The sequence below is a fragment of the Astatotilapia calliptera genome, chromosome 15, assembly GCF_964374335.1.
Source record: "Astatotilapia calliptera chromosome 15, fAstCal68.1, whole genome shotgun sequence".
NCBI lineage: Eukaryota > Metazoa > Chordata > Actinopteri > Cichliformes > Cichlidae > Astatotilapia > Astatotilapia calliptera.
Window position 1 is genome coordinate 25,921,188 of NC_137436.1, and position 25,460 is coordinate 25,946,647.

The window sequence follows — 25,460 nt, forward strand, 5'->3', positions numbered from 1 at the left end:
TGGACTTCGAAAGCTTCCCCCGGACTTCGAAAGCTTCCCCCCTCCTCCGTTCCCTTACAGCTGCCACCTCATTCTTTGTGTAAAACAAAGGCTGTTAAAACTTTTGTCCTTGTTGGTTCTGTGTTTGGGTCTGTTTAGAACTACCGCCCGAGTCAGCCCTGACAGACGCTAGCTCGTAGTGAAGAAACTCACCTGACAAATGGACACACACACTGGTGTTTCCTGCAGTTTGGTACTGATCAATTGGATACAAACTGTGTCTTTGTGCTTGATGTTAGCACTGAGCTTTTCATGTGCTAACATCAAGCAACCATTTGGTTAAAAACATAAAAATCCATAATGTTTTCAATGCAACGAGCTACAGCTCTTTCATACACACACACAAAGCTGGAAACCTGTGACTGTACTTTATTAGGGTTACATTACAACGTGCATCAATGCGATGGCAGCACATTCAGAAAGGTAACATCTGCAAAGCATCAAAACACAAAAATACAGAAAGCTGAAACAGGAAAACACAAATTTAACATTATTAAACTAGAACTCTGATAATTAAACATCTTTACACAGAAAATTTCACACAGTTCATTTGTTTTAAATGACAGCTGAGCACATAACTGTCTTCTTTCCATTTCAGGCACAATACAGAAAGCATTCATCATTCAGGTCTCATCAGTGATGCGCCACCATTTCTTTTTGCTTTAATTTTCTTTTAGTCACATAAATCTCACATTGACACGTTTACATAGGTCACCTTCTCTTTTTTAACTACTCTTCTATTTTTTCTTGGAAGGAGAACAGAACCTGTGATCCTTTGAACCCGACTAATTAAAGTCTTTAATATTATAATTGTGTGCTCGTCCCCTTAGACCAACATGAACCGTGTCCTTATCTCCCCTCGCACCACTTTGACACAAACGGCAATATAAAGCAAATTTTACCGACAACCACTGGTTACTAATTCTTCCTATGTGGCTCTGATTGGACGAGCAGGTTAACAGGCCCGGCGGTCCTGTTTTTTGTCTTATTTGTTCAAGGAATTTTGGCCCCAGTTTCATTCCACAAAGGCTTCCCCGTATATATTAGAGACAGCCCCCACAGGGCCTAATTGATTTAAAATCCCCTCTCATTTTCCAACACTGAAAATTAATGATGAGTAATAATAATACCCTCCATACCGGATAAATTTGATCGACTGGTTAAATTGCAGTGTGTAATACTGCTGTAGTTACTGTCTGTACATATTGTTAACACAGTACAGTCTCATGTTAAAAACTAAATTTCAACTAGTTTTATTCCTGGAACCAGTCAGAACAGATGAAACTTTGTGGTTTTAGTCTTGTTGTATTTTCAGGGATTCTTTGCTTCAGTTTTTATTAGTTATGTCTGTTCCGCCACCACACAAGCAGGGGGCCGGTTACTGAGCACCAGTCAGGAAAAAACATTTATTCCCAAGCTGTTGCTGGCACTCGCTGTGAAATTAATGGCTAAGTTCTCAGTGTCAAAACTACACTGGTTTTAGTTTTTCCCTCACTGGTTGCCGAGCAGTTGCTGGAGGATGCTCGGTGCTGCTGCTGTTGCACTATGAACCTCTTTGCAGTTGCTTTGCTTGCAAACAGAGTGCTAGTGTCACCCATGGTTTGGATGGAAGATTCTGACTGGTTGGCATCTTTCATGCAAACTACAGGAAACTGCAGCAATCTACTACTGACCACAGTAAACACAGGGTAGAAGGAGATGACGATGATTTGGTTAAAAAAGAGGAACATTTTTCTTGACACTAACATGCATGTCTTTGGACTGTGGGAAGAACCCACAGAGACCCACAGAGGGGTGAACATGAAACCTCCACACAGCAAGAACCCAACCAGCTGGTGCATTCAAACCTAGCACCTTCTACTATATTTTATTTTGATTTATACAACAGTTCAGTGAAAAGAGAAAGGTCCACGATCGTACTTTCTTTGATTGTGAAATGTAAATTAAAATTTTTACAGCGTGGTCAGAATTTGTCTAGAACAGCAAGTCACTGTAATCTCTAACAAACACTCGGGAGGAAACATTCATTTTGTTGGCCTTTTGAGAGGCGGTGACTTCATTATTTTGCTGCTCCTGTGAGCATTTGTAGCAGCAGGATCGGTCACTGTGAAAACACTGCAGTGAAAGCTAATATTCAAGGTACTGCTAGTAATTAAGAACGTGTCAGTGGGAGCAACAGAGACTCACTGGTGTGTTTTTAAAAGACAATAATGGAGCTGTTTGGCACAGAGGGGTGAAGATAAGGCTTTGGAAACAAAGAAAACCGCCCCCATCTCTGAAATTTGAACGGTATCTGCAGCTTTATGAAACTGGTCTAATAATGGGCGTGTTTCTCTCTGTCTAATTGCTCAACTTGATTACATATAATCATCTTCTTTCCCCACTCATCAATGTCTTTACTCTGCAGCTGGGAACCCAACTGGCCACACTCAACCACCTTTCGGCTAGACATTTTTTTCAGCTCACAAAGAAGCTTCAGTGATGTATATCTATATGCATATTACTCAGAAATATATAACCCATAAAATAACAGCATGTCATCATCAGGCTAAAGTCATTCTTTACTTCGTCATGTTTGCTCTTCAAGGATTCTAATTCCACGTGTAAATAAATAGATAGAATAATGATCATAAATAAATAAAAAATAATAAAATCACTTTCTATAAATTTATAAGATGAAGATATCACACACATCGTAGTTTAAAAACATTAAGTCATGCAACTTATAATAAAAAATGTATTATTGTGGAGTCTACCTTACAATTTAAAGGGCCTTGAGGTGAGTGTTGTTGTGATTTGGCGCTGGATTGAATGTATTGAATTAAACTGAATTAAAGGCACACAGACAGCCGCCAACATCATCTTTTGCCTTCTTGTTTGTTTTGTGTGTTATTTAATGATCTCTGCTGCGTTATTTTGTATCTAAGGTTGTATTACAGCTTTAGTTAGCTACGGTATGAGTCAGTCTGCATTATCTGTACTCTGTGCAGTGTTTATGACCTTTTTATTGTGTTTTAGATAACCATTTGGAGATGTGGCTGAGGACAGAAGATTAAAATTTGCCTATAGGGCAAACTGTGGCTCATGCACTGCTACTTTCCTCTGGATCGATGAACACAGTGCTTGTTAAATAAATGAAATGATGAAGAGGGAGATTTCTTGGACCTAAATGTTCTCACCCAGATATTCTCTGTCAGAACTGTTTTAAAATCATCTCATTATCAGCTGCACGGAGGTAATATACGAGCATGCAGCACCTTGTTTCCAGCTCTCTCCTATGAGAGATAATGTGAATATGCATTCAGCACCGCATGAGTTTTCAATTACATTCAGGCCATATATTTGATGGCCTGAGCAGCCTCATCCACAATGTGATCTCAAGTGTGACCAAAAATGAAAGAAATAAGCAAAGCAGTTTTTACTGCTTTAAGTTAGTATAGTGAAGCATGATGGGATGGAGGGCGACTCACTCCTTCATCCATGTTAATTCCACCCAGGCTGCACAGCTCCTGCTCCCTGCAGACTGAGCGACATCCAAGTTCTCCTTTTCTTTAAAGACTAAAAACTTGAGTACTATGATGCGCACAAGTCATTTTGTTTCTTAGTTTTAATGTAGACAAATTGTCAAGTGTGGTGCTGTAACAGGATGCCACTAGTACAACAAGTCAGCTTAACTGGATTTCTGTCCCTGTAAGATATTCCATGATCAGCTGGAAGTGGTATCACTTCAGCATTAACATCAGCACAGAAACTGTGAGCTGGGTGCTTCATAGTGGGTTTCCATGGTAACGTCTAGGTGGCCCAGTGTTTTTATCCATGAAGTACATGTTGAAAAAAATAGAATTCTCAGTGACGCTTTAATCATATCCTTGGCGTTTTCCTGCTACAGATCATTACTCATTAGCTGAAATAAACACCAATACACCCAAGTTAACCCAAGTTGCCCACAGCATCATCGTGTTTCTGTTGCATTGACCAGAATGATCCTTTGCAGATGTTTATCGTATTTTTTTAGCAAACTGAGGAGAAAAACGAAGCTGAAAACTGGACTTCCTCCACTTCATACTGGTCCAACAGTGATTCAGGCCCATTTCAAATCACCGATTCAAAGTGGCTTAAAAAATCCTCATGTTGATGCTTCAACAAACCATTTCTGCTGCTATTTTCATCTTTTAAAGACAGTTACTATTTAACATACAAAATAATAATATAATGACAGAGTACACCTGGGCAAACTGCCGTCTCACATTCATGCTCGATTTCTGCCATATTTAAGTCTAAACCACATGATCAGCCTACAGTGCTGGGAAAAAGTATGTACCCCCTTTCTGATTTCTTAGTTTTTGCATATGTATCACCTTTCAGATGATGATATATCCTGCAGTTCAGTTTCACCAACCACACCCAGGCCTGATTTCTGTCTGTCAGGGGTTGTGTGTGGAGGCGTGGAAGAGATGACCCAAACGCAGAACTCACAGTGAAGAAATGATGAGGATTTATTGGACCGGGTGAATGAACAAAGCAGGAACAGCAGAACTGACTAGCTGACTGAAAGACTGAGTGGCTGGCTGAATAACTGAGCGCTAACAGGAACGACAACATAACATCAATGACACGACAAGGGCTGAAGGGAAGAGAGGGCTTAAATACATGATTAACAATGACAACGATTGGAGACAGGTGAGTGAACAGCTGAACCTAATGAACTAATGATATATGGGAAGAGGACTGAACATAATGCACACAGACCAAGGCTAACACAATAAAACAGGAAGTGGAACAGGCAGTAGATAAACAGTGAACGTGAACTGAAAATACTGGGTCAACGACCCAGCAACCCTGACACTGTCAGACCCACTGAATCAAGAAATCAACTAAAACAGAACCTGTCTGACAAAGTGAAGCCGGCTAGAAGATCTCAGAAAGCACCACATCATGTTACGATCTAAAGAGACATCTGATAAACAAAGTCAATAGCATCTATCAGTCTGGAAAGGTGTACAAAGACTTTATCCACAAATGGTGAATTCAGAGAACAGTGCTGAACCTTCCTAGGAGTGACCAGAGTGCCAAAATTACATCTGGCCCCTTCTTCAGAACTGAAGCAGCTTCTCGGATGAGAGATGAAACGTCCTCAAGAAACTTAAATAGGTCCAAGACTTAAAGAGGTATCTTTCCAGGCTCCTTAGACCAGCCTACCAAAATTACTCCAAGAACGCATGGACAACTCATCCAGGAGGTCACAGAAGACCCAGAACAACATCTAAAGACCTGCAGACTCAATTAAGGTCAGATTCAACAGTAAGAAAGAGACGGGGCAAAAATGGCCTCCGTGGGAGAAAAACCACTGCTGACCAAAAAGATCACAAAGACATTTGCCACCAAACATCTGGATGATCCCCGAGACTTCTGGGATTTTTATTCTGTAGACTGACGAGACAAAAGCTGAAATTTCTGAAAGGTTTGAGTCCCGTTACATCTACATCAAACTAACAGCGTTTCATACAGAGAACATCACAGCAGGAGTCAGACACTGTGGTGGTAGTGTGATGGCTTCTCTGATGCTTCAGGATGACTTGATGTGACTGATGGAACCATGAATTCTGCTCCATACCAGAAAATACTGAAGGAGAATTTCCTCAAGCAGTCAGGTTATGCAGCAGGATAATGATCAATAAACAAAGATTTTGGGGTGGCCAAGTCAAAGTCTGGACTTACACCACAAAGAGAGTGGTCCAAAATTCCTCCACAGTGATGTGAAATACCCGTTACCAGTTACTTTTTTATACAGGGCAGGTAGGCTTGGATGACTTTATATTTACTCAGGTTATCTATATGAATTTATTTGATGATTTGAAGCATGTAAATGTGACAAATATGCAGGAGGGTTGTCTTGGGCCGGCAGTCCTCACACGGTGACCTGCCTTGGTTATGTATTGCACTGTTGTCCCTCGTTATCCCTTTTACTGGGGGGGGGGGGGTGCATGTGTGTGTGTGTACGTGTGTGTGTGTGGCGATGTCCTGGTTTTCCTGGGAAACAGGTCTAGAGAGTGTGTCCCACCGGGACATGCAGCGGATCAGCCTCGTCTGTGGGAGTTACTTGGGAGAGTGGCTGACCTTGCGTCGATGCCGGATCGTTGCAAGAATTCCCGTTAGTTCCTAAGCAAGACAGTCAGTAAGTGTGAGTTTGCTGCCGTTGTGAATGTACTAATGGCTGCGTCTGTGATTTCCCAACGAGAAGGAAACACGGAGCACGGACACTGGGAGAAGACACGGCATAGAAGTCGGGGACACACGGGGATCTATCATTGCGTTAATATTTACCTCACTGTAAATAAATGCACTGTGTTCATTACAGAGAGTCCTGCATTTGGGTCCTACTTTCCCTGCAACCCCACACAGTTGATGTTTAGACGCATCCACACACACAGGTGGTGTCGGTTGGTGCGGGTATTCATAGTTACTGTCTGAGCAGATAGCATACTTTTTTCTTTGTTTTTTTCAAAGAGCTTTGGGTATTTGGTAGAGATAAACAAAAAGTCTCAAGATGACACTAGAAATCATGACCTGAGAACCTAGAAACAGCCACTGCTTTCCTTTTCTGTAGTCTCCTGTCAGAAACTGGATAGTTTTAAAGAGACAGACAGACGTCCTATAAACAGAAGAATGATTAGAGAAAGTGAAGTCTTGCAGAGACAAACAGAGCAAAGTCAAAAAGGTGAAACAGAGAAGGAAGGATTTCAGATTTCAGGACCGGAACAGCTCTTTCTCATTACTTTTGTCATGGACACAGTTTGATAGATTGCTATGATTGGATGTGGTGGGGGAGCTGCTGTTATCACACAGTGCTTAAATAATGCTTAAATAATCCGATTAAATAGTTGTTAAGGCCTGGTCCATTTTAATAACATTCAATCAGTCTCAAATTCTGGTTTCAGTTTGTGGAAACTCTGACAGAGTGTAGCTGATCCTTTTATAAAGTTAGAAATATACAAGTTCGTCCAACAGATTACGTTTCTGAACAGAAACCCAGGGTGGGCAGCTAGCTGGGAAACACTCCTTCAAATGCTCCTTTCAGGTCAAGTTTGAGGTGCTCTGCAGTTTGCAGGCACAGAACAGGCTGACAGCTTTCCTCACAGTCAGCAATTCAACAAAGCAGGCGTGATACATGAACCCAGATTAACTGCTCGATTCCTTTCAGTGGTTCTTTATATCTGAGAAAAAACACATATTGTGGAGAGATCTTGGCACTGGAACATAAACTGATTGGACAATTAATATTTGGTTTAATGAGCCGAGACGTGGAATTAGAGCTGCAACAAGCGGTTTGACTATCTGAGTCCCTTTTCAGGCAAGAACACCAATCATCAACCTTTAGTTCTCAGATCTGACAATCTGCAGCTAGATTTCAGGGGGAAAAAACAAGCTTTCCAAAGCTCAGAGAAAAAGTGGAACTTAATTTTTAACATGGATATGAGTCACTTTTTTTAAACTTTAAGAAACAGACAGAAGCCTTGCTGTATGTAGCCTTCTGCGAGCGTTCTTCTAATTCTTTGTAGATTGAAATTCTTTAAAACGTTTTGAGCTACACTAAAAACTAAAATGTTCCTCTTTCTTCCATGCCCAGATGTTTTGGCATGACTGTCATCACACCAGCCTCCTTAAAAGACAAAACGGTCATTTTTACCCCTGGCGGCAATGACAGCGTACAGAGTGACAGGATGAACATGATAGCGGCTCAGAGATGCTGCTCATTCCACTAAACCGACAAAAGACTCAAGCAGATGCAACTGAAGTGTGTATCCATCTGCACTGTTGCCCTTTAATGGTGACGTAAAACACACACACATACACAGACTACTATATTTTCACTAGTTAAGGGTTTCGAGCCATGCCTGGTTTATCACTGGCCTGATTGAATCCATAAAAGTTCTGATAAAGGTTATTCTGTGAAACTGAGCCATGGTCAAACTATAAGGTTCAACAGATGTGAACCTTATAGCCCGTTGACAGCTGCCTGCACGCTGTAATTTCAGCTTCTTACATTTGATTGTCTAATTTAAAAGCTACAAGCCTGAGGTGACGACCAGCAGCCAGGCTGCCCTGTAACCTGTCCTCTCTCCACTTTAAATAAGCCTTTAAAAAACATTTATTTCTACTAAAATATGGCAATGATGCTGCAGATTGGTGTGTGAGTGTGTGCCTGTGCAGAAGCATTTATTCTGTGACTGACATTCGAACAGGACTTTCCAACACAGGAAGGTGAAGCATGCACAACATCAAAGAAAACACACTCAGTTTAAAAGAGAAGAAAACTGACACCAAAACACGGTCAACAGGACGTCACAGCATCTCTTTGAAAATATGGCACAGATACTCCATCAGCTGTTGACGCTAAGGCAGAAGCACAAAGCTCTGTTAGGTTTTGCATTCACCAGGAAAGGCTTATTATCAAAATCTGATTCTGCGGTGACTTCAGTTACAGGTGAGCAAGATATTGTCGGGTGATGATGGTAATCTTGTTCCATGGATGGGTGAGGAGCTGCTCCTGATTGTTAACAGTCGGTAACAGGATTCATTGAGGAGATCAAAAATGAGCATGAGTGTCACAGCTCTGTCCTCAAGAGCATAAGCCTGTGTAATTCTGTATTTCACAGGTCCATAAAAATTTGTGATGCAATTAGTTAGTAATTATGGAAGGAAAAGGGAGTTCAAACTAGTCGCTCTTACTTCATAACCCGAGGAGTCTTCATGAAGTGCACAGCAGGGCAATGCTTTGCATTTATCTACAAGCAGGCTAACAATTAATTCACCAAATAATATATGTTTGGAAGCAAAGCACTTCCTATAATTTAGCTCTTATTAATGTTCCAGAACACCCTGAATCCACGTTTAAAGCCCTCTTGTTTCTACGTGGCTTTAACAGCTTCTTAAATTGGAATCAATCTGCTTTTCCCTTTTTTCACTTACATCTCCAGTTCCATTGTCAAATACTCTCGTGAGCCAAAGCTCCAAATATTGATGTCAGTGAAATTTGTAATACCTCTGGAGGTCACCTGTGATCATAATCCACTTTAAATCTGCAATCTAAGATTGCACTGCAAAGTATGCATCACATATGAGCCAATAATAAAGTCCAGTATTGGGCTGAAGTGTGTCGGGTCGGTAGTTCAGTAAAAATCAGTTTTTTCTTCTGCTTCTCTCAGAGCTGTGGAGGCCGATATAAATGAAAGCCTGGAATCGTGCCACTACACTCGGCAAGTAAAACCACTCACAGAAAAAGACATTTCAAACCTATCAGGAGAGCAAAAGTCTCTTAAAGCTCGAAGGATAATGAGACGGATGACATGAAAAGCAGGAGGAACAGTTTGCTGCCTTTCAAAAGACTCTGCAGTTTATTGGCAGCCAAACAACAGCAACATTAAAGTCTGCAGTTCAAAAACAGAAACATCAGGGAATCTGAGTAAAACAGAGACTCTGCTGATGTGAGCAGACGGGTTCAGGTTCCCCTTTTAACACCAAAACTATGGCAACAGCAGCATTCATTTTAAAATGAAAAGCAAGAGCTGCTGTTTGTTGGCTGTGAGGGGAATTTCTCCTGTACAAATACACATTAAAGTAAATCAGCGATCTCACATCGCTTCCAACAAGATCATTTTCTTCTCATGAGTAAATCAAGAGCTGCAGCTTAAGCTATGTGCCTGTCAGTCATTTTCAATCAGACCCAAGATGTTTCCTCAGTTTGGCCAGCGACTCAATTTGAAGCAAGAGAAAGTGACCTGCAGCTTTCCAGCAGAGGATTATGGATCACACTCTGTGCTCGAGCTTCTCAGGTTGGCGATGCTACCGCCTGCAGAAATAGGCCACACTGGGTACTTTCCTAACACCCAGCAGCACTTTGAGATTTGCTCCATGAAAACACAAGCAGGACCTTGGTGAGGACAAATGCCCACTGGCCTCCAACTCAAACCGCCTGTGTTATTGTTCAAGGACCAGAGGGCTAACGAGAGCAGCCCTGCCAGACCCTGTTCTCATCAGAGGTCCTTATGAGTTCAACACACACAGCAAGTTAAAGAGTTTAAGGCTGCTTCCAGTAATGTGACATCCAGAAAAACTAAAGCTGGCACCAGAGAAGCACTTTTCACAAAAAATGTTTTAAGACTGTTAGCTGTTAAAACCTGGTAGATACAGCAAGCAACAGAGCCACAAAACAAAGAGCTACCAAACAGATTCAGGTTCAAGTGCGTTCATCTCCAAAGTGGTTTTAGGAAGAGTTCGGATAAAGACAGGCCACACCCCATCACTGAGTAGCCTCCGAGCATTCTCCGAGACCTTGGATAACATGTGAACATTTTTCCTCTGAGAGTTCTGAAACCTTTATCTGAGTGCAGCAGACAAACGAGCCCACTCAGTGAAATCAACACACAAAAATGGCTTTTTAGATGAGTCCATTGACGGTGAGCCTCCCGGCAGCAAAGCACAGAGAAAACGAGCAATAGCTGCAGATATGCTAACGTTGCAGCCATGCTGTCGGCTTTAAAGTCTGTGAGGCTTTTCTCACAAATTTGATTCCATCCATCTTTATTTTTTATGCAGTTACTGTTAATAAATCTGGAGAATCATCCTGGAAAAAAGTGTTCTTAGTTTTTATGCTGTCCATCTTGTATTTCTAAGAGGCACTTTCTGTTTGGTTGCCAAGGTAAGGATGTAGACGATAACTCTGATGGGAAAGGAGCGACCGTTGCAGCCATTCAACTTGTACAAGACTCGTGTCCGCTGTCCTTCCCTCCACCATCCATCGCTGCTCCGCAACAGAAAACCTCTCCTACGATAGTCCAACATTTCACACTCGGGAGGAGGTGAAGCTGAAAATGTCAGACTCTTAGCGTCCTGCTTCACAGAGCCACTTCCTGTCTGTTGGGGTTTCCATTGGCTGCCGGAGCGAGGGCAGCAGTGGGCGTGTTCTTCTTGATGGAGGTGAGGCGGATGTGGGAGGTGCTATGCAGATAGCTGGCTTGGCGCTCAGGGCGAGGACCTCGACCACATCGCAGCTGACTAAGGAGGAAGAAGAAAGCAAAACTCAGTGCAGATGTTAGTGGCGGGATTCCTGTTTACCAGATATTTTTATTGTTAGGAGTTTGCATGAATGTGGGTTGAGGCGTAAACCTCTGAGTGGTCAGTAAGCCTCTGTATCCCGATATAAACACCAGCCCTTTTACCATTTCACAGATGAGGAGAGGTTTGTGGGGAACATGCAGTGTGTCTGCTGAAGCTGAAAGCATGTGAGATTAGCGTGTTAAAGTTTTACAGGATCGTAGTTTCGTAGCTGAAAGGGCAAAAAGAAATCAGGTCTGGTTTCCATTTATTAGACTCATGTCACTGAATTCTGTTTTCATAAGCTGACATTTCAAACTTATCACTTCTTTGTTCCACTACAAAGAGTTTTGTGCTTTTGCTTTATTATCTCTGAAAGGTCTTATTAGCTCTGTGATAGAGAAGATGATTGTAGCCCTGGGACTACAGAGTTTTACTCAGTAACTGTCTTGGCAAAAGAACTCACAGCAATGGTTGCACATCTATCTTTTTCCATGTTTCAACAAATTTTTAACATTTAAACCTGCTGTGGAGGAGAGGATTGCTAGCTCTCTTCTGCCTTTCCCTGACTCATTGCTGGTCGTCGTTGTGTCACTGCCATCAGCCTAAATATCTGGAACCGTGCGCACACGATCCTGCCTGCTCGATACCACTACTGGTGGTCAAAAATACAACAGTGTAATTTAATCTGTCTGCAGCATGTGAGAACATTCACTGTGTTTAAGTTCTTCTTTCAGACTTTAGCACAAATGTAGATCTGCATCTAGAGTCAGACGTACAAAAGAACAACAACAACAACAAAAAACTCAGCATGGGAGTAAAGACTGGACTATGTATGCACAGAGGGTTGATGGGGGAGCAAAAGAAAACAATTCAAAGACAGAGATGAAACAACCCAAAAGATAACCACCAACATAAAAGAAATGCAGTGAAGGCATTAAACTCAATAAACTCCAGGCAGAAACCAGAAAACACAGAAACTCTTCACTCGAGTAGAAATAAAGCAAAACACAAAAACTAGAAGCTCTAGGATAATAATGAGGAGTAATCAAAACAGGAATGCACTCTGACTTTTCTGTAACAGAAGAACCTTCACAGAACTCACACAGGAAACTAAGAATTCAAATCTCCTTAAATACATCAAACCCAAGGACCACAGGACTGCTGTCGGCTGTTCCTGCTTTAAATCGTAGCTCTGCAGTTTGGTTGTCTGCAGTTTTACTTCCTCTACTTCTCTTTTGTAGAGATTCTCATTCAACAGTAGCTGATGAAGAATTTAGTTCTATGCTGATTTTTTTAGCCAATAATTAATCACTGATTACAGCCTATATGGAAAATCTGCATCACGTCAGCCACAGATGAATGCCTCTTTCCAAAGAACTATTAAAAACTAAAAAGCATGCATGTGCTGGAGATATTTTTCTTCCAAAAGTCATAATCCTCAGAAACAGGCACACATGTTAATTGGCTCTCTGGGTGCAAAAGGCGAAGAAACATTTCTGTACTTGAAGTAAATCATCACACATGGACAAATTAAATTGTTCACCTGTTACATTCTTCAAAACAGGCAAATAGCTATAATTGCATCCCAAAGGCACATTTTACTTTTCCTGCGGCGTCTCTGCTGCTTCTGAGGTGTCACGACCTGCTGCAAATCTGAGCTGAATGAGAGAAAAGCCCGTCCCCGGGTCATGGTTTCCTGCTTTTTGGGAAGGCTGTGCCATGGTTACGGTGAAGAGTTTAAATTTGGGTTTCCATCGTGCGGAGGCAGAAACATGATGAGTTTCAGGAGGTTTATTGGGTACTCAGGAGGAGTTTTAGAAAATGGCGAGGCTATGATTATTTTTCAGCAAGTTATAAGAATCCATTCAGACTGAAGAATGAAATACTCGCTGTGTGGTTTTTATCTGAATGCTCAGTCTTGTATAAATGTTCGTCCTCTAGAAAGTTTTGATTAGTCTGTGACTGCAGCTTCATGCGGTGTAAACACTCGGAGCACAAAACAACACAAACACGCTGCCAATGGCGTGCAGCGCAGACGAAGCGCGGCCTCGACATGCAAAGACATTTCCATCCGTATCCTTCCACCGTCTGTAAATCAGCTACATTCACATTTTATTGATGCAATCAGTAAAGTAGTAAAGACTCACTGGAGCATTCAGCCTCTGCTTGTTTTCCACCTTTTTATGGTGACAGCAGTTAATGTGAGCAGTAATAGAGTTAGCTGTAGCAGCGTCCAGTAAATCAGCATGCCGTGAACATTTCTACCTATAGTGAAGACAAACAGCAGCATTCATACGTTCAATCTAATTTCTTCTTCAGTAGTCGACGTAAAATAAACATGACCACGTAATTAAGCGTGTTTTATATCACAGAACAGCCGAGACGAGCTCTGAAGCTCCTGCATTCGCTGGCTGACATCAAGCATCTGCCTCTGCTTGATGATTTTGATTTTTGAAGCTGATATTTGTAACTTTAACTCTGAATAACACACAATTCTGGCACCAGTGAATTTTAAATAAATGTAGAGCACTGACAGGCTGTTTGGGAAAATTACTGACATATTTCTGAATGACTGACGGACATCTTCAGTGGGAGCAGCTGAACCTGCAGCTGAGAGCAGAGTGAGATGTTAGTCTTTTATAGACACTGAAAAAATTAATTCAAGGGAAATGTATTCAAATGTAGCTTTTTCCATATGTTTATTTTTATTATTATTCTTTATTATTTTTCTTTTCTGGGAGTTTTGTGTGTATCCAAATAAGTGCTGCTGAACATTTTACTAATCCAAATGCTGCAGTGCAGTTATGAATAACACTCTGCAGGAGCACACCAGTGTGCACACTTTGGAAATATTAAAGGGGGAACTTGCCCACCTTATTGTTTGTGAGATGTTTGAGAACAGTGTCATCTGTCTCTATTCTCTGGGGCAGTGCAGGGATCTGGTTAGGTAACATAACCGTCTCAGGTAAAAGCACCTCAATAACTCTGACCTGTTGAAGTGTCTGCGGAAACTCTCACTGAGCAGGTAGAGCGCAAACGGGTTGACGCAGGACGAGGAGAAGCTGAGGACCCGGGCTAGAAGAGTGATGACGAGGTGGGCCAGCGACAGATCCATCTGGTGGTAGTGGAAGGAGCGGTACATGTAGAGGACGTGGTTTGGGAACCAGCACAGGGCGAACAGGCCCACAAAAACCAGCACGATCTTAGCCAGACGCTTCCTCGTCTCCATCTGGAAGAAAAGGATTTAAAGCGATGAGACATCACAAGCTGGAGGGACTGAACACAAAACAGTTTTCAGTAAACAGAGCTGAAAGATTTCCAAACTACATCTTCAAATGGAACTCACTGGATCTCACATGATCAGACCTCTCTGTGATTCATTAGAGGAAACATGAGCTGTGGAGGTGACTTGGAAAAGAAAAGGATCTGTCTGCATGTTGAACTGTCTGATTCTTATAGTTTGGCCAGGGTCACAATGAGAGCATGTGGAGGGGATACAAACTTTGACAGGGGGGCAAATGGCTCAACAAAAGCAGGAGGGGACATTCACGCTGTCTCTTATGTGTACTATGTTACACTTGCACACATCCACAACGTCCATAAACACAGATTATAAACTAAGATGCCACGAATACAAAAACCTTAAAGGTGCATTTAAAAACACAGACATGGTCCTTTATAAAGGACTTTCCCTTCATGACTTCTTAGTCTTTTCTATATTTGTCTCACTTTCTTGTTTCAGATCATTACAGACATGTTGGTATGAAACAAAGATGGGGTGTGTGTCTTTGTCACAGACTCTGAGTGCAGAGTGTCCTCCACACATTTCCAGATGTTTTGCAATTTTCAAGTGAGGTCTTTAAAGATTTAAAGCCAGCAGTGGTTTAATGATCTGTTTTTGGTTCCATTAGGAATGAAGGGAACTTCCCAAAGTCTGCCTTTGATGGCCCATCAGCTCCAACAGCTCCATCAGCTGCAGTGCCCTCCTCAGTAACTGCTGCAGAAACACTCAGCTACTATGATATGTTGTTACTCCAGTAACTTTTCAATGTTTAACTGTTTCCATTACAGCCTTTACTTATAGCTGTAATAGTGTGTCAGTAGAATTCAGCTGAGGGGGCACAGTGACCTTTTTCGACACTCCTGGCCCCCGGGGACGTCCCTAACGCAGAAGCTCATTTTGGCTAAAGGTCTTTCTTTGTTAAAGTGACTCCTGCCTACTCCCGCCTGTATGCAGGGCCACAGCCACACATACTCGATGCTTTGTTGGTCGTCCCTTTTAAGAACATTCAATGGTTTTGGGGGCATATGTCTGAGCACTGCTGCAAACGTATTAGAAAGGGCGTGTTGGAGTCCATCCCGGGCATGCATTTTATTTATTCTTCCTGAAATTTGTAACTTTTATACATTTTACATGGAAATTGCTTTGCAAAGAAAAACTCAGAATCAGGAACCAGGTGACAGTTAAACAAGAATGGCAGTTTCCCAAGTAAGTCACCTGCATTATTCAAGTTTTTGTTTAAACCTTTTGCTTTTATAACCTCACGCTTGGATCACTGCAACTCCCCTTTAATAGGGGTTGGCCAGGGGACTTGGTCACACCTACAACTGGTGCAAAATGCTGCGGCACGGTTTTTAACTGGTAAAAGAACATTTGAGCATATTACTTCGGATCTCCTTACACTTGCTTCCAATTTAATTTAGGATCGCTTTTAAAATCGTTTTACTGTTTTTTAAATCCTTAAATGGCGCCTGTATATTTGTCCGATGTGGTACAGTCCTATGTCCCCCCTCGTTCACTCCAGGCAGCCGAGCAGCTGTTGCTCTCACTCCCTAAATCACAGCTGAAACTTCTCTATTGTGGTCCCGAAGCTTTGGAATGATCTTCCTCTTCAAGTTAGGCAATCTACGTCAGCGGTGGTTTTTAAATCCAGGTTGAAAACTAATTTTTTATTCACTGGCTTTTGACTCACTGGGTAACTGACATTGTTATTTTATTGTTATTTATTTAGTTATTTATTGTAGTTCGTGTTCTCTTTATATTTCTGCTGTACAGCTTTGGTTGACCATGTGTTGTTTTTAGTGTGATAGTGCTATATAAATAAATTATAGTATGGTAAACTTTTGAAGGTTTAAACCTGTCTTAACCTCTAATTTCTTTCCAGGTTCTCACAAAGTTATCTGGACATTTATTTTTATTTACTTTATTTTATTGTATTAATGTTTTGTTTTAGGTTTGCTGTGACAAATGTCTTCAGTCACTGAATCATTGAATCGTCCAACCCTCTATCTGTTCACATACACACAAGCACACACACGCACACACACACACACACGCACGCACGCACGCACGCACACGCACGCACGCACGCACGCACGCACGCACGCACAGTATAACTTGTACGCTTATTTATATGATGTAATTCTCCAATAATACAACCTATGTTCAGAGTTCTTGTGTATCCCTGCCTGCACACATTTGTTTGGCTTGATTTTTAGTCTTTGGAGGATAAAGTCATTACTGCATGGATTGTCTCACTAATGAGTGTTTTTGCAAAACTCAGCGTTGGCTAATTAGAATTTAAGAAAACCCACCATCTCCTCCCTGAACACCATAAAAAATGTTTGTCACACAAGTTGAGTACGAATATTTTGTGACAGCTGGGATGTTCATGAAAAGCTTTCCATTATTATGGTTTTGCTTTTTTTTCTGTGTCTGATGGTTCTGCCCAAAACATATTATTTGTTGGAAGTGAGCAGCATATAAATATGGAGACTGATCTGTATTTAAAGATGAAGAATAAACCTTTCTGGAGACCAAAGCAGAATAAAAGCTCTCAGGGAGGATGCTGAAGTGGATGGATGGGTCAGCGTCCGCCAATCAGACATGCTGGTTTATTTTAATAATGACTGCAATCTTCCCACAACCTCAGTCAGTTTTGTTTGTGATTGCAGATCAGAAAACAACATGCAGTTCTCACTTTAAGGCAACGTCACACCAAACAAATATTCATGTAGGCCATTTCTTCTTACAGTCTGATGCTGATTAGTTAGAAGCAGATTCTGTGAGCCAAAGTTTCTATGGTCTTCATCAGTCGCACCAAAAGGCAATAGGACTTAATAGTAATTTTTTGACTAATGAGTTGTCAGAAGTGGTGAGTCTCTCCACAGCATGTCCCATTTTTCTGTATTAAACACTTGTAACTGTATTGAATGAATCCAGAAGGCAAACAGAGTTGAAACAGTTGCCTTCATCAATGGGTTTACATTTGAAAAAGGTGTACATACATCTGAAAAATGAATACATAAGAACAAAGCAAGTAAAAAAAAACCCACAAGAGTTGACCCAAATGTCTGTTTGAACAGAGGAGGATGCCACAGTGTTGAGGGAAAGGTTTTGTAGCTAAGCTTAGTTTTCAGACAGGTACATGGAATCACGAGAAGACCCAGGGATCCAGCGTGGAGAATAGGAGTGGTTATCAATGATATAAGTGCGGGCTTTGTCTCGTAAGTTCATAAAAGAAAGAACTAAGATTTTAAAATGATACCTAGACCTGACTGGAATCCTCTTCAGACACTTGTTTGTAGCAGAGTATGTTGAAAGCATTTTGTACAGTTGGGAGGCAATTAATAGATGCATTATACAGACAACAAAATAGAGACAACAGTCCTAAGTTTAGGAATATGTCTTAAATAGAAAAAGTAAGCGCGAGTCAGAAACTTGTTATGAGCATCAACAGTTAAAGAGTTATGTGCGCTAGCTTGAACAGTGGATGAGAAAGAGCTCCAGAATGATAATTAAAGACTCAGTCTTATTTGTGTTAAACTGCATAAAAATATTTACCGTCCAACCATTCACTGCATTAAGTCAGTTAAAAGCAGAGGCACAGTTGATTGTCGTCAGCATACGGATGACTAGAAATGGTTTATAGCTAGTAATAATGAGACCTAATGGCAGGATATACAATGAAAACCAGATGATAATTCAGCCACATCTGACCAGAAACTGCCAACTGAGTCATCGCAGTGAAGAATAAAACTCTTTCCACAAACGCATCTGAGCAGCATAAATTAAATGGGCTTACTTGTCTTTGTCCTCACAAATAGTTGAACCTACTAAACCACCTGCTAATGCTAAAAATGGTAAGATGCTAACACTGGATTGACAATGACAAGATGAATTCATGCTGCTTTTTGTTTGTCAGGCAGGACACGGAAATGCTTAGAAGCAAACATGAGAGATCCTCGCAGTAAAAACAGTAAATCCAGCAGTTTTGCCCCTCGATTGTTTACTCTGGTGTAAAAATGTACTCAAGCTCGATGGAACTGACAGTTTGACTCCCATTGGGACTTGCATATGAAAAGCAACGATGAAACGGATGGAAAACAGAATGAGTGATGGGCGGAGACTCCAAAGAATGGATTTAGGATTATAATACCAGCAGATGCATGGAGCGTACGCCATCATGAGAGGAACCTGACCTTGTCAGTCTGATGCTCAGCGATTGTTAGAGACACATGGAAAAAGGTCAATCATGTCAGTCAAATGCATTTTACACAGGTCACAGCCCAGCTCGATACAAACACGCAAAAAATGTCAGCGGCGTTTCTTCAAAGAGCTTCTCTGTGTAGGGCAGAGGTCACACCCATCAGACTTGCTGGCTTTCTGATACTCCTTTAAACAGGAGAGCAGCACACCGACCTTCACCATTCCCTTTTTAAAATCCTCATGAGCACAAATTAAACTCCGAGTGCATTCAACCTTCTCACTGCAAACACAGAAAGAAGTAGAAAATCAGCTCTGCAGTACGATGTTTGACACAAAAGGCCACACGGAGTACTCGGTGGAGGATTTTATTCCCCCTCAGGTGCACAGAGGTTTTTTCCTTCTCTGTGCTTGCATCTCTTTGATATTTCAGTGACTCGCCGTGAACGTCACAGCACTGCAGCGAGACACAGTTTGTCAGTAACAATCAGCCGGTGCAGAGTAACAAGGACCGGGGGCCCTCTGTGTGTCAACTTCATTATATCCTCTGCTGATTGGCTGTCACAGGAGTCACCTAAATCCTCTCAAGACTTGTTTAACTTTTTGAAGTTTCATTTCACTCCTTTGACCAGAATGTGTTAGTTTTAAATTCTGTGTCATTTGATTTGTTAGTTTTAGTCAAAGTTGACACACAGACGCGTGTCAAAGAAATGATCAGCATCCCACACCCAGGACTTTGAGTTTCACAGCAGACAACAGGCTCATGTGAAGCTGTAGCGCACAAGTATCAATTTCATGGGGTAGAGATTTTTATTTGGGAAAATTTCATGTTTTTAAAGGATAGAGATAATAGATTTTTAAATAGATTTTAATTGTAGTAAAACCCCTTCTGCGAGCATCTGCCAGCTTGATTAGCAGCATGAAGCCAGCAGCAGCTGAGAATTCGCAGCAGGACCTCCCGACAGCATCACCTGCAACCTGCAGTCGCCACAACCAGCTGCTTCTCCTACTCACTGAAAGTTTCTGCTGCACTGTAACTTCACTCCTAACTCCTGTTTCACTATTTATCTGGAGGCAGGTTTGTCTTGTTTTTAATTTAAGCAGCCAGTTAGCATGTGGTAACAGACTACTAGGTATGTCTGGACAGGGTCAACATCCTTGTCAAATATGCTACTACAACTAATAATAACGGTCATAAGTCCTGTATTTTATTTCAGACATTATCCACACAACACTGTTAGCACTTATTTACACTTCTTTGGCCCTGAAATTCTCTGCTGATGTTTAAATGTTGTATCAAAGCGTAAGTTGCACACAATAAGAGGATTGTCAGCAAGTAAATAAATTAACTGAGGCGTGCATGTGTTTCTTTTACACAGTGAACCTCTTTAATGAACACGTTGTGCTGCGTAAAGAACAGATGTGTCTTTCCAGCTACACATCATTAACAGCAGCCAGCTGCTTCTCACCTCACCTGACTCCACCATTAAAGATGAGAAACGTTTGTATAGTAAAAAAAGTTAAAGCGACAGCAAACTCTGCTGATTGCAGAGCAGGAATCATCTCAGTGCTGCAGGCGGGCTGCTGATTTGTGTTTGCTCTGATTTGCTGCCAGCACTCGGGCAGCGCTTGGCATCTTTCCCGAGATCCTCTTAGGCACCTGCTGCTACGGGCCATTACTCATCTGGAAGGCTGGATTATGTCAGTGTGTGTTTGCATGAACTTTTAGAGGTACAAATAAACTTTTCCTACTTCTAATTTCTTTGCAGTTTGTAAATTATTTATTTATTGTGTGTGCCTGTGCCTCTGCATGTGAGTGTTTGTGCTCATCTGGGAGTTGAGAGCTGTCGGCTCCCATTAGAGGTACGTCTGAGATGGATCCATCTGTCATTTTGCTTTCACACTCCACATGCTGCAAAAATGCCAATATCCAGAAAAGCCACAACAATCCAGAACTCAATACACATAACTGACAGTGAGACCCATGAACCAGAGGTGTGGACTCGAGTCACATGACTTGGACTCGAGTCAGACTCGAGTCATTAATTTTATGACTTTAGACTTGACTTGAAAAAATGTTCTAAGACTTGTGACTTGACTTGGACTTTTACACCAATGACTTGGGACTTGAATTGGACTTGAACCGGTTTACTTGAAAAGACTTGATATTTTACCCCAAATATAAAATTTAACATGCATATTATATAGAGATTGAAAATGTGACGTCATTCACGGGTAGAACCGCAAAGGATTCTGGGAACTCGTGGCAAGCGGTACTAGCGCACGCAGGCTTTCAATTAAAATCAGTTATACAGCGATAAAAAGAAACACAAAAATGTCAAGAAGCTGTTGTATCATTAACTGCAATAGCCGGTCGCATGACAGCCACGGGAAGCCGACGGGTAAAGAGATCGGCAGAGGTGTGGACTCGAGTCACATGACTTGGACTCGAGTCAGACTCGAGTCATTAATTTTATGACTTTAGACTTGACTTGAAAAAATGTTCTAAGACTTGTGACTTGACTTGGACTTTTACACCAATGACTTGGTACTTGAATTGGACTTGAACCGGTTTACTTGAAAAGACTTGATATTTTACCCCAAATATAAAATTTAACATGCATATTATATAGAGATTGAAAATGTGACGTCATTCACGGGTAGAACCGCAAAGGATTCTGGGAACTCGTGGCAAGAGGTGCTAGCGCACGCAGGCTTTCAATTGAAATCAGTCACACAGCGATAAAAAGAAACACAAAAATGTCAAGAAGCCGTTGTATTATTAACTGCAATAGCCGGTCGCATGACAGCCACGGGAAGCCGACGGGTAAAGAGATCGGTTGTTATCGGATTACGTCGTTGAAGAGAAATTGTTCGAGCCATGTTTCCGAAGTAACAAAGACCCGACGGATGGCCTGGATTGCAGCCATTCAAAGATCAAATATAACGTCCTAGAACCCTCCAGCTCACAGGTTAGTCTGCTCCAAGCATTTACACAAAGGTCAGTCTGCTGTTGTAGTTAATGCGTCATTTTTCTTAACATAATTGGTGATATAGGTTACAAGCAAGTCTGGCGCTGAACAGAAATTGTCGTGCTATGCTCCTTTATTTATTGTGCATAAATAGTGAATTATCCTGACACAATATTGCGTTTCGCTTCTGTTATTATGGTACACTGACAAAAACACATACTTTTATTCACAGGATAAAACAGGTTTTTTGTATCACTAATTGCCCAGTACGATTACAGCATACAGTATTATTGTCACTGCTACATTTCTGTGATGGTACCAGAAATTATTTCCACTACTAATTAATTACCGTTGAGCTCAAAGGTTATATTAATAAACGGTTAACGAATGTGTATTTATGAAGACGATTTGTGAGACTGGTAAACTTATGATACGTACGATGGTCTTTCGTTCTACACGGTGCATTTCAAGGTCCTGTACCCATCCGTCGGTAAACTGTACCTGGGCTTGTTGCAGTGACCTGAAGTTACTAAACTTCATGAGTGTATGCACTCACTCCAAGAACCGTATGATTATAAATATGCATATAAATATGCTAAGATGAGATAGCTGACTTCATCTAACTAGCAAATGTTTTCCAGGCTACGTTGGTGATACAGTTTTTTTTAATGTGTATGATATTTTTGTCATGCGATTTTAAAGCCGGTCCTACAACCACATCCAAGAATAACATGCAGCGTATCTCAGAACTGTCGGTGAAAATTATTCTTGGAGCTAGGTTTAATTGAGCTGCATTTTAAAGAGGTGCAATTTCACAATTTGTGTATATTTTCTAAGTTCACTATTTTGTCATGTGTTGAGAAAAACACAGATTTTAAAATTACATGGTCTAACATTTACATTTAGCATAACTGCAACATTATTTTTTCGTTTGTTTTTTTTAAAGACTCGAAAGGACTTGAAATTCAAAGTTTCAGACTTGTGACTTGACTCGGACTTTTACACCAGTGACTTGAGACTCGACTCTGACTTGCCTGACATTACTTGAGACTTGACTTGAGACTTGAGGATAAAGACTTGAGACTTACTTGAGACTTGCAAAACAATGACTTGGTCCCACCTCTGGAGATCGGTTGTTATCGGATTACGTCGTTGAAGAGAAATTGTTCAAGCCATGTTTCCAAAGTAACAAAGACGCGACGGATGGCCTGGATTGCAGCCATTCAAAGATCAAATATAACGTCCCAGAACACTCCAGCTCACAGGTTAGTCTGCTCCAAGCATTTACACGAAGGTCAGTGTTTTTTAGTACTTAATACGTCATTTTCATTACATAATTGGTGATATAGGTTACAAGCAAGTCTGGCGCTGAACAGAAATTGTCGCGCTATGCTCCTTTGTTTATTGTGCATAAATAGTGAATTGTCCTGACACAATATTGCGTTTCGCTTCTGTTATTATGGTACATTGACAAAAACATATACTTTTATTCACAGGGTAAAACAGGGTTTTTGTATCACTAATTGCCCAGTACGATTACAGCATACAATATTGTTGTCACTGCTACATTTCTGTGATGGGTACCAGAAATTATTTCCACTACTAATTAATTACCCTTGAGCTCAAAGGTCCTATTAATAAACAGTTAAGGAATGTGTATTTATGACGACAATTTGTGAGACTGGTAAACTTATGATACGTACGATGGTCTTTCGTTCTACACGGTGCATTTCAAGGTCCTGTACCCATCCGTCGGTAAACTGTACCTGGGCTTGTTGCAGTGACCTGAAGTTACTAAACTTCATGAGTGTATGCACTCACTCCAAGAACCGTATGATTATAAATATGCATATAAATATGCTACAATGAGATAGCTGACTTCATCTAACTAGCAAATGTTGTCTAGGCTACGTTGGTGATACAGTTTTTTTTTAATGTGTATGATATTTTTGTCATGCGATTTTAAAGCTGGTCCTACAAGCGCATCCAAGAATAACATGCAGCTTATCTCAGAACTGTCGGTGAAAATTATTCTTGGAGCTAGGTTTAATTGAGCTGCATTTTAAAGAGGTGCAATTTCACAATTTGTGTATATTTTCTAAGTTCACTATTTTGTCATGTGTTGAGAAAAACACAGATTTTAAAATTACATGGTCTAATATTTACATTTAGCATATAACTGCAACATTATTTTTTCGTTTTTTTTTTTTAAAGACTCGAAAGGACTTGAAATTCAAAGTTTCAGACTTGTGACTTTACTCGGACTTTTACACCAGTGACTTGAGACTTGACTCTGACTTGCCTGACATTACTTGAGACTTGACTTGAGACTTGAGGATAAAGACTTGAGACTTACTTGAGACTTGCAAAACAATGACTTGGTCCCACCTCTGCCATGAACCAAAGCACAGGGTCATACAGAAACATGAAGACAGAAATCAGGGACAATATCACACGGAATCAGACCTGATAGTTGAATAATAAAGAAATCCAAAACTTAGCCTGTATGAGAATCCAAAGTTAGGACGCTTGGAATAAACCCTCAGTAGAAGCCCAAGAATCCAATGCCTTCATCAAACAATTAAAAAAGAAAAAAAAACTTTAGAAAAAACCATGGGACCAAGACGGCAAGGAGAGGCTTCATTTCGTACTCGGTCGGAGTGTGGCGGATCTTAGTGTCTTGCTAAACATCATAAACCTGGGAGGAGGACGGTTCCACAGTGTTGGTGTTCCACTCATGTGTAAACTGTAAAAACAAAAATACTTATGAGCAAAATGGTTGATTATGACATCTTATTAGTATAAATTACAGTGGACATTCCCATTGTCCTTCAAGGAGCAGACACATTTGGGCCTAATCAGCACTGCTTTTGCACAGGTGCCAAGTGACTGATTTAAAAGTTACACAAGTCCTCAGCTGGACTGGAAGTGGGTCACAGAAAGTTTTCATGGCTTAGCTGAGACTCAAATGTCACAACACACCTGACATTTGACCCAACCAAGGTGGACTACTGGCTGAGTTTGACTTAACACTACCAGTCAAATAAAATGCAAATATGGATCATATTTGGGTTGTTGTTATCAGGCCAGTATTCCTGGAAGGAGTCACTGCAGGTGAGGTGAAGAGCTTTTCTAAAGTTAACAGCTACACTTGTTACCACGGTTCCAGTGACAGCCTCCATCACCCCTCCACCTCTCCACCTGTTCAAGCAGAAAAGTGTTTTCTTTAACAGACCATAAAAGTTGATTTACTGGCCCAGGGAGGCCAAACTAGTGTGGACACCTTGAGGATTTTGCACAGTAATTTAGACAGTTATTTCAAAGTCTTATCTAAACTAACTGGTTTTAATGATGGTGAAGGAAAACAATAATTTGTAGCTTTTCTTCCACCTTTTTTTTCTTCTAGCACCTTCTTTTCTCTTTTAAGTGGATTTGAAGTGTTTCTCTATGTGAGCTTTTGTCTGTATTATTTTAAGGTGTTCACCTTAAAGATAATAGTGATTTGGCAGTATTTCAACAAAATCGAATAATTTTTGATCTGTAGCGGTTTCTTATAATGCCTTTAGTCAATCATTGTTACTTAAAATCAGCCCCAAAAATTAACACTCTGAAGACTTTCAACAAAATTCCAGTCAGTGCTTTCCCAGGAAGACAAGACAGGAAGCTCCCAATTTGTGAGTCTAAAGCCTGGTTGGTTTCATGACTTTGTTTCACTCATGTTAATGCAAACATTCACAAAGCAACTTTGTCGGTACCCCAAAGCTTTAGGTATAGCTTTAAATGTAGCTTTAGTTCTAGCTTTAGTTCTAGCTTTAGGTCTAGCTTTAGGTCTTTTCTAAGGTTGAGCTGCCTGATGGTGGTCATCC

General features: G+C 40.9%; 1 protein-coding gene and 1 long non-coding RNA gene across 3 annotated transcripts in view; one reads left to right on the plus strand and one right to left on the minus strand.

The window, feature by feature from the left end:
• Positions 1-392: 392 nt before the first annotated feature.
• Positions 393-25,460, minus strand: part of LOC113006725 (neuromedin-B receptor) — a 101,266-nt gene continuing 76,198 nt past the window's right edge. For both annotated transcript variants that reach the window (XM_026142864.2, XM_026142866.2), the window contains 2 exons: positions 14,127-14,365; positions 393-11,094 (listed from right to left, as the gene is read on the minus strand). In XM_026142864.2, the coding sequence (XP_025998649.1) occupies positions 10,935-11,094; positions 14,127-14,365 (399 nt within the window). In that variant the 3' untranslated portion in view covers positions 393-10,934. The remainder of the gene's footprint in view (positions 11,095-14,126; positions 14,366-25,460) is intronic.
• On the plus strand, positions 20,475-24,161 carry LOC145420658 (uncharacterized). Its single transcript, XR_013901976.1, has 2 exons — positions 20,475-20,617; positions 24,001-24,161. It is a non-coding gene; the product is annotated as an uncharacterized LOC145420658 (long non-coding RNA).